Source organism: Falco biarmicus, chromosome 8, assembly GCF_023638135.1.
Source record: "Falco biarmicus isolate bFalBia1 chromosome 8, bFalBia1.pri, whole genome shotgun sequence".
NCBI classification, from domain to species: domain Eukaryota; kingdom Metazoa; phylum Chordata; class Aves; order Falconiformes; family Falconidae; genus Falco; species Falco biarmicus.
Window position 1 is genome coordinate 53945524 of NC_079295.1, and position 10132 is coordinate 53955655.

Consider the following 10132-nt stretch of genomic DNA (forward strand, 5'->3'; position numbering starts at 1 on the left):
GCCCACTAAGACAGAAACTTCCTTTTTAAGAAAAACATTTGCAATTTTTTCTTTTCATTATTAGCCTGGTTAGGTCGTGACTATCTGTGTGCAGGCTTGCTCACAAGCAGAAACAACCCTGGTTGCTTTAAATCTCCAGCTCCAGCTATGCAGAGCTCTGGTGTTTATGCTGTTCAAGGGAAGGTTTAAAAATCCTCCCATCATTAAGATGCTGGAAGGTGGCTCCGAGCCGCACACACCTCGTGCTGGCAGGGCTGCAGGCCCCAGAGCAGAGGGGGAAAGGCAAGCAGCTAAGCAGCTGCGGTTTAAAGGAAGCTGACAGGAATGCAAAGTTTAATTAGCTTGAAGCCAAGGGCCATGGAAGTTGCAAACATTTGTACCGAGGCCATGCAAGTCCCGGGGAAATCAGGACAGAGGGACTTGAGCTGGAACGAAGTCCAGCCCTACCACTACCGGGTGCCAGGTGAGCAACCTCTGTGTGGCAGGAAAGGGCACTGCCAGCTCGCCTGGCACAAGCCACCGCACAGCCCCGTGTCCTGCCCTGCCCTCCGCCAGCGCTGCCCGCGGGCAGGCAGAGCTCCCATCCTCCCAGCACACACGCCGCGGCTCAGCCCCCTGCCCCGAGCCCAGGGAGCACGCGCTCTGCCCGGGCAACGTGCGAGAAGCCAAGGCACCGCGGCCACCCCAGCCCTGCACCCAGCGGCACTGGCACGCCGTGTGGCAGCGGGGCTGGCCTCTGCAGGGGAAAGAGAAGCCAGAGCCTGCCCCTGCTTTGGCCTTCGAGGGGAGCTGCGCGAGTGCCACGTTTTACACCTCCAGCTCCTCGCTGCTATCCAAGTGCATGCACAACCATCACCCGGCTGTGACCAGCACTGCTCTTTGCTTGAACCCAGCCCGGCTGCTGCAGGGCCGGCTGGAGCTCAGCCCTGTCAGTCTCGTGTGCATGCAGAAGGTTGCAGCAGTGTCCCACTGGGACATTTCCTGGAACACTCCATGGCTACATTTGCACTTTCTTCATAAAAAAACCCAACGTAACTCACTCCTACCTAGGCACTTTGGCTAAAAACAAAGCAAGAAAGGGCTCAGCAGGAAGGCTGCTAAGGCTCGGGGACAGGGACCATGCTGCCTGCTCCCAACAGCAGCTCCCCGGCATGCCAGCTCTGCCCACCGAGGGACAGCTGGGGCTGCTCCGGCCGCAGGTCCCCTCGCGGCAGGACAACCAGGTCCCCAGCTGTCACATGCAGGCTTCGAAACCTGCAGTCCCCCCTCATCCGGGCAGGAGGGAGGAGAAGAAACACGGTTAGAGGCAGCTGGGCTTCCTTCCGTCTGCAAGGCACAGCCGGCCGCCCCAGCACGCTGCTCCGGCTGCAGCACAGCCCCAGCTCAGCTCAGCCCCCCGCCTGTGCCGGGATGCTCTGCCCTCTCCCCTCCATCTCCCCCCGACACAGGATTTCCTTGCTCTTGATGTGCACAAAAATTAGGAAATGAGGGCTCCTCAGGGACTAGGTGGGGAAGGCTGCTTGTGGCGGGGAGGGGGGGGAAAGGATGACACCTACCACACCCCTCACCCGCCACCCCATATCCCGGGGTCGGACAGGGTCCTGCGGCCTCCCCAAACAAAGGCCAGGGAAGCAGAAGCAACTGCAGTGATGAACTTGCTGCAAACTGAAACAGGAACCGAGAAGCCTGAGCAGCGGCGCTGGCTCAGCAGAAGGGGCTGTTTCGGCCGCGTGCTCCCAGCCCTGCAGCGACCGCAGGGCGCAGAAGCGGGCGCAGAGGAAGAATTCAGAAAATGCATCTCAGTAAAGATACGCTGCCCTGCAACCCTGGTCACTGCAAGAGCTTGAGGCACTCATTTTATCCTCCACCACCTCAGCACAAAAACATCCATATAAAGCATGTACGGCTCAGTCCCACGGGAGGGGAGAAGCGTCACATCAGCCCTCCCAGCGCACCGGGGGCTCTCCTGCTTCAGCCCCCATCACCCAGGTTCCCCTTGCCCATGAGGGCAAATGCCTGCCCGTTCGCTGCGTGGGTGGGCAGGGTGCCACGGGAAGGGTGGGTGCCCACGGGAAGATATAAATACTTCAGGAGGACCCTCATCCTGCTCCCCCCGACGAAGCTCGTGGGGTATGGGGAGCACTGGGGAGGCACCCGGCACCCAGTGCTTGCCGGCTTTGTCTTGGGACAGCAGGGATGCAAGATAAGAGAAGTATTTTCCCTAAGCCCCATATTGCTGCCCAGGAGCCAGCAGCAATCGAAGGTTAGTCTGCCTATTGGATGGGGCCATCACAAAGAGCCCCCAGGGCTGCCACAGTTTCCACAACCCCCACCAGCAGATACCAGACCTGTTGCATGGGGAAGCCCTCCCCGGGGGTGGGGTGGGGCGGGGGATGTCCAGCTCTTACAGAGCCAAAGGAGATTTCCAGCTTTTATTTCTCCCTATCTTAATTCTGAAGGGAACCGGCTCAATTTAACAAATTGCAGCTGCTCAACCCCTGGCTGTTGCCTCTGCCTGGGGAGGTGAACCAAGATGGAGCAGGGTAAGGACAGGGCTGATGAGACTCTGAGCACAGCCAGATCTGTGCAAAGTCCTTCGGTATTTCTTGGAAGCTCCCATTACAAAAAGCAATAAATAAATAAATAATAATTTGCGAGCCAGAGCTCAGGAAAAGTGCTGAAAAGCAGAACAGCCAAGCGATAAGAGAAGGGAAACACATTGGCTGGACCATAACCCGGTGCCTACACCGCGGCTGCCCCTGGAAGTAGGTCACTACCTCACCTGACCACCCACCCCATTAACTGCAACCTTTAGTCTCTGGCTCATTACTACAAGCAGAGGCAGCTTACAACATCCTCTCCAGGTGCTCACAGGAGGGTAGCTGGCCAGGCAGCGGGAACCTGTCCCTTCCCAGCATGGCACCTGGGCTGGGGAGCCAGCTGCCCACTCTTGGGGTGCAGGCAAGGGGCTGCCCCAGCCCGTGCCCCCCAGGGAGGAGGAGCGCCATGTGGCCAGGGCTGCGGCGGCTGGCCCGGCACGGCCGCGCTGGCAGTGGCAGCTCCAGCGCGTACAAAGTTCCCCCTCTGCTAAATCACTTCATGCTGCCAAGCAGTCACGAGAAATATAAGCCCGCGCAGGGTTGCCATGGAGCGGGGCTCGGCGCGGGAGCCCGAAGCTGATTCCTCCGGCAAACGTGTTTGCTGACCAAGGCCCTGCCAGCACCTCGTGTCCCCAGCTCCTCAGGGGCAACAAGCGAGCGCAACGTGCGTGGTCCCGGCAGAGCCTTATCTCTGGGGACAGCTCTTCCCTCACCCGGCAGGGCCAGGGCCCCCTCCATACTGAAGACCCCCACGGGTGCTTGGCTCAGTGCCCTGCAGGGACGGTGCTTCTCGCCCTGTGACACCATCTCCCCAAGGCCATGGGCAGGCAGAAGCAGTGGTGGCTTTGGTGGCGTTTGCCCCACAGGCACCGGGCAGCAAAGGCACAGACTGCTCCTGTGCAATGCCTCTGCCCCAGCCAAACAGGCGACATCCCCGAGCTCCCATGGGTGCTGGCACATGCTGGCCGCGGGATGCGTGCCCTTGCCAGCGCTCTGCTTGCCGGCAGTGCAGATGCAGGGCTCCCACGCTCTGCCGTGAGCTGGCCCCCAGCACCGCCAAAGGAGATTGCAGAGACTGGCAGGCTTCTGCACCTCAGGAGCAGCAGGCAGCAGTGGCCAGCAGCACAGCAAACCACCTGCCAGGAGCCAGCCCACGGCATCCCAGTCTCCAGCCCCATGCTGGGGACCACAGGACCCATTCCTCAAAGGTAGGATGGGGTCTGGGGCAAGAAGGGCATCCCCTGGGCATTTTTCATTGAACAACCGACAGCACTGAAGTGCCGGAGCAAGTGAAGTTTCTAACTACAAAGAGGCTTTTGACATTGGAAAGGTTAATGTGAGAGAGAGATCCATCTCCCTCACAAAGCTCCCTTTGCTGGAGGCACTAGGTTGAGACCTTAATTATTCACCTGTTGGACAGGTGCCTTTCCATTACAGCATGAGAGTGGGGCAGGGATGTGCAGGCAGGAGGGAGGGAAGCCCACAGCGTGGGGCAGCCCTGGGGCCTGCCAGTGGAGCACCGGGGGACCCAGTCAAAAGCAGGGGGTGAAGGCAGGCAGGTGAGCAGCGATGCTCTCCAAGCGGCCCGGTTATCAGGCCAGCCCTCCTTTCCCCGGCTGCTGCTCCCTCCCGCTGCTCCCTCCTGGCTCTGAGCAGCAGGCTCAGGAGAGCAGTAGGCTCAGGAGCATGCCGCGCTTTCCATCTCCCGCAGCTACCGCTGCGGCGCAGGCGGCTGCTGGCATCCCCAGCAACCACTGCCCCACGCTTTGCAAACGTACTGGCGTGGCCTCGGTGAACTGCCACTGGCAATAACTGCCACCGTGCCACAGCCACCCTGCAGTGCTTTCCTGACAGAGCGAGGAGGGCCTCCAGCCCCAGCAATGCAGCAGCCCTTCAACCCAAGCTGCAGCAATGCAGCCAGGCTGGAGACACACTTTGCAGAGGCCCTTGGGCTGTCTCAGTCATCCAGACACCCTCCCAAATCTTTGAGAGAAGAGCCGCAGAAAAAGCAGAATATCGGTCTGCTCAGTGAGGACTATCAGAAATTAGGGATGCATCTCCCCTCTCCAGTTCTAGCGGTAATAACCCACCCGACAGATCGCTTTTCCACCGAGGGCTTCCCTGTGCCTCCTGCACTCATCAGTGGATTAAGCTGTTAGCAGGAGGCCGGGAAGTTAAAGGGAATATTGTATTTCCATTCATGTGATCTTTAAGCATCTCTCTGAGAAACAGCCTGGGTTTTTGGGTTTCCCCCCCCCTGCTGCACTTTGTTTGGGGTTTGTAAACAAATCGAAACTGTAAGAGTCAAACCACTGCTGCCTCTCGCAGGGATGCCAAGAGTCGCCGGCCGCTCCGCGGTGCTCACGGCAGAGCTGCCTGGCTGGCACTCTCCAGTGCCTGGTGCCAGCAGACGAACCAGCTACAACCAGCTTCATACCTCTGAGCAGCAAAGAGTTGCACAAAATGGTTTAAGCGGGCCCAGAAATGACACGTTTTGAGTCGCAGCAAAATGAAACCACTTTTTGTGTTGTTGTAAAGGGAAAAGGAGTTGGCAGGAGAAAGGCTGATATCAATTGAAAAACCCTGGTTTTCTTTCTGTAGCAATGCAGGTACCACGTGAATCATTGCTGTCCTCAATATGTAAATAGAGGTTAGCAGGCATCCTCAGCACAAGCCCATATAATTAAGGGACTGATGCAAATATCCATGTAAGACCTCCACTGTGCATCGCCCCAAGAGCTCTCCTGAGGATCCCTCCCCTGGAGAGGAAGGGATCACCTGGCACCTGCATGCACCCAACTGCGCCCTTCTTCAAACCTACTGCAAAAGCAAGGACTGGGGAGGAGCATGGGGGAGAGAGGAGGAGAGTCAGAGTTCCTCAAGATTTCCACGAAGGAAACGGCTAATATTCATGATCTCATGGCCTCCTGACATTGTAGCCTCTCAGGATAACCTGATCTTGTGCTGGAGCACTGGGGTCTTTGCTGAAGTAGCTTTCGGGCTTCATTGAGAAGTCAGTAACCCAGTTGTAAGCAGAAGCTCGTACAGTAGTAATGGGGAGAGACGTCAGCAGCCAGCCCGGGTCCGCCTCCCGCTCCGACTTATAAAGCAGGCATGTGACAGCAGCCAGGGCTGGAGCCTGCCCTGCAGTTTCATCAGAGGTTAAGGTACAAGCACAACACAAGCTTACAACTTCAGGCGTTTCTTAAGCAAATGCACGCAAATCATAGCTGGGGGGAGCTGCTTTTCTTTTTTTTTTTTTCCCTTCTCCTTTTTTTCTTTTCTTTTTACCCCAGCCTTTCACCCCTCTGCGCACGTGGGGACAGAGAGGAAATGCAATTATCAAAAGCAGGCGCCGGGCGGGAGAGCAAACACAGGCTGCACACCGCTGCCGAGGGAGCCTGCAGCGGGCTGCGAAGATTATACACGTTATACACCCCACAGACATCAGACTAGCACTAACTGTGCGTGTACCTACACCGCACCCTCCAATACAGTGCACGTATGGGAGAGGGAGAGAAAAAGAGGGGACAGGCAGAGCAAACCGTATTTCAGGAGATGCCAGAACGGTCTTACTAGATCTCAGGCCATTTCAGAGTCCCCAGTTTTGCAGGGGATGTTCACAACATGGTGGTTTTGCACCAGGGAAGGATGGAAATTTGCAGGATTTTTTTTTTTTTTTTTTTTTTTGCCTTAGCAATCCCTTTTTGGAATAACATTCCTAAATTGGCATATCAAACACTGACCAAAAAGCAAAAAGGAAACAAACCTTCAGACGCATGCTGCAATCATTGCAAGCTTTTCATTTCATGTCAAGCACGTGGAGAACAGGCAGGTTATTGCAGGGAAGTGGAGCCAAGAACTTTCACCTGCCCAGGGAGCAATGGGGCCGGTGGGAGCTGCAGCCTTTCTGCCATACTTCCTAGGGATGGCATCCCACACAACCAGCCTCCTCTTCTCTAGCTGACGGTTCTTTCAGCAATAATAAATCCGTCCAAATCAGAAAACGCAAACTGCTTACAAAATCTTCTCAGCCCACTTCTCACCCTTCCTGACCCTTCTGCCGTAATCAACCTGTCAGCAGGTCTTCGTTAACAACCGAAGCCACCACCTCCCCCTTGCTCTGCCCCCAGCAAGCCGCCCGGGTCCCATGCCAAGCCGGAGTGCTCTGGAGCTGGTGCAGGCGAGGAGAGGTGCTGGGACTACATCAGCCTAGCTGGTGGCAAGACCTGCCTGGTTCTGTCTGGCACATGCGCCAGGGGCAAATCTGATTTACCAAGTCTTGAGACCTTACTTGTTTTGAACCCAAACAGCAGGATTAGTCCCCATCCCATTCCCCACACACATGCTCCTGCTGTTTGCAATCCCGGAGCTAAACTGGTGAGAGAGCAAGGGTTGGGATGAATGTGCTAGCTTCACAATCGAAGCTATTTTGTAATCTGTGGTTATGAAAGTGAAGGGCTGGAGGGATGATACATAACTACAGAAAACTCTCCCCACTTGCACCAGCCTCATCAATCCGACTGCGAAATGCGCGGTTGTGCTCCTGAGCAGTCACAGCTCTGGCTACTGCCCGGCTCATTGTATAGCGCCGCTCTTCCACCCCCCAAAATGGAAAAGCATGCAAGCCCTATAGCCAGCACAGCTCGCTCTCGTGATCGTGCAGGAGCTGCCAAGGAGCCTTAATCTGATTTTAATACCCAGCTCCGTCCCAAAGGGAGCCCATCCAGATTTTGGAGCTGCTGACTCGCGGCACCGAGACCCCCTCTCCCTGCCAACCACCCCCCTCCCCAAACCTCCATCCCCCAAGATCCCAGCCCGTATGCGTGTAACTGACGCTCGGCATGACTCATCCCACAGCCCGGCTCTTATCAGCCCCCACCGCGCAGCCCCCTGCGGAGCCCACCCCCACCCCCACCGCCCTGCAACACGGCGTCCCCCTCCCCACCTTTGCAGCAAGGGGGGTGGGGGGTGGGGGGTCTGTTGCAAAGGGAGGTGTGTGCGCCAAAGCCGATCAACCCGTCAACTTCTCCCACCGCCCCCCAAATTCCCTGCAGCAGACGCGGGGGTGGACTGGGGGGTGGGGGGGGGGTGGGGGGGGACGCGGGAGTCCACGTGCGGGTGGTGCTGAAAGCGCCGGCGGGGCTGGCGGGGCTGGTACCGCGCCGGGGCCGCCCCGAAGCCACGGGGAGGGGCGCGCAGAGAGCCGCGGGGGCGGCAGGGTTCCGCGCGTCCCCCCGCCCGGCATTTCCCCCTCCGCGCATCCGCGGAGTAAACGGGACCCCCTGCAGATCCTCCGGGCACCTGGGGAAGGAGCCGGTCCCCGCACACCCCGGTGCGTGCAGGGACCGGCTCCTTCCCCAGGTGCCCCGGGAAGCGGGGGAGGGGGGGGGGGTCTGCCGGCTCTCCCCGCTGCAGCTGCACCGCGCTGGGGAGCCGGACAGCAAAGCCCCTGCGCCGCCCTCCCTACCTGGCTGTCAGCGAGGTAACTGAAGACGAAGGAGGAAAGATCCTCGTCGAGCAGAGAGCTGCAATCCGGCCCCGGCTCCGCCATCTTCCACCTCCGGCTGGGGCTGAGGCGGCACCGAGCATGCAGCAGGCGCGGCGGCGGCGGCGGGGAGCCGGGCGGCCGGCGGGGCGGAGCCGCCCGCAGCCCCCGCCCGCCGGCTGCGGGAGCCGGGGCGGGCGGCCGGGCCGGGGGGTGGGAGGGAGCCGGGCAGGGGGGACACTCGCTGCAGGGTGCCCCGTGGGGGCTTGAGCCACGCGCGGGGCACCGGCACCTTCCCGCGGGACGCGTGCCCACTCGGGGTACCCGCTTTAACCGCCGCTGTGCACACCTGAAAAGTGCCAGCTCTTAAAACGGGGGGGCACCCCGGGGGCTGCCAGCACCGCTGGGCGGTCCCTACATCACCCCGAGTTGAGATACTACAGCCTGAGTGCAGCGCATTGGGCTGAGGGTCACATCAAGGCTCGGGGAGGGGGGTTCCCCGCAGTTGCAGAGTGTCCCCAGGGCCTGCAGACACCCGCGTGGCACCAGCACCTTCCCACTGGACGTGCACTCACCCAGGGCACCCACTTCAAACACCGCTGTGCGCACCTGAGAAGCACCAGCTCTTAAAAGTGGGGGTGCCCAGCGTCACCGGGCACCACTAACAGCCCCTCAGTCACCCTGCACTGAGATACACCAACGCAGAGTGCGGTGTGTGGGGCCGAGGGTCTGCTTCCAGGCTCGGTGGGTCTGCACTGGAGTGGGGCCGGGTGGCTGAGAGCAAAAAGTAACAAGAAGCAAAAGATTTTCACATTTCCCTCGGTTTTTTTCTCAATGCTTATCCCACTGTTGCTGCAAGCATCTCGGTATCACGCACGTCATGTTTCTGTCTGGGGTTTTGAGGCATATACTAAAAGCCCTTTCAGAAATAATTAATGATAGGACCAAAAATCTCATGAATGTTCTATTTACTTACTCGTAGCAATTACATGGGTAAGAGCAGGGCTTGGCACTGCAGCTTGAATTAGCTGATACACAACCAACCGAGTGGCAACACCTGCAACCTAACGGCTCCAGATCCTCAAATTCCCTCAGATGGACGGGCAGGATCAGTGCAAATGGCTGACCAAGCAAAGCAATACAGAGCGACCGAGGTGGAGAGCTCGGCGTCAGGCTCCGGTGGGTGAACAGAAGGTGCTTCTTTGGTAGGAAAGGCTTGCTGCCCGTCAGCGTGCTTGCCTTGCTTTTGTTTCAAAGGGAGAGCTGCTTCCAGCCACTCTGTAGTACCTTCTGGCCTCCATTCGGTCCAGGACATGCTGTAAACACCATGCAGTGTAGCAACACTGGATTTTCCCTGATGATCCCAAGCTTTGCACCAAAAGAAGATGTCAGCAGACAGCCGCCAACTCTTCCTCGTTGCTGTGGCACTTTATTACTAATTACTGTTATGAAGTTCTCAAACAGTTACCCAAGTTGCCTTCCAAGCTGCTCTGCCAAGCGATGAAACTTCTCTTCCCGTGGGTGGGAGGTCTGGGCCCAGAAACGCCGCTGCTGGGATGCACAGCTGCAGCTCACAGCAGGCACAGCATGGAGCACAGCGCTGCCAGACTGCACCGGGAGGGCCCGGGAAAGGAAATTGCCTTGCTCTGGAGCATGTGCAATTCCTTGCAGACCAAGACTTGAATTCCCAGTTGGTGCTGCTGGCTGGTGATCTGGAGTGCATTCCTCCCCCCAGTCCCTCCTTTGCAGAAGACGCAAGCGCTGAACACTACAGAGAGAGGAGGTGAACTGCAAAGAGGAGGGACGCTTTCCCCATCAGGGGAAAAAGCAGGAGTAGAAGGCCCCACCATAAAAGTAGTGGTTTGTGAGGGATTTGTTGCACAAAAGGCAAGGTTCTCACTTGATTATCTCGTGATTTCCTTCATACCAGTTGTACTCAAATAGGAAGTAACCATTCATGGGAATTACTTGTGAATGGTTATTCTAAAATCATGTTATGCATAGCCATGTGTTTCAGAAATACCTTCCCCCTTCTGGTGTCTGT

General features: G+C 58.0%; 1 protein-coding gene across 2 annotated transcripts in view; it reads right to left on the reverse strand.

The window, feature by feature from the left end:
* PPARGC1B (PPARG coactivator 1 beta) overlaps positions 1-8240 on the reverse strand; it is a 57543-nt gene extending 49303 nt beyond the window's left edge. For both annotated transcript variants that reach the window (XR_008823507.1, XM_056349153.1), the window contains exon 1: positions 8071-8240. Coding sequence is in view for 1 of the 2 variants with exons in the window: in XM_056349153.1 (XP_056205128.1) it covers positions 8071-8154 (84 nt within the window). In the remaining variant the exon portion in view is untranslated. The remainder of the gene's footprint in view (positions 1-8070) is intronic.
* Between the last annotated feature and the right edge of the window lie 1892 nt (positions 8241-10132).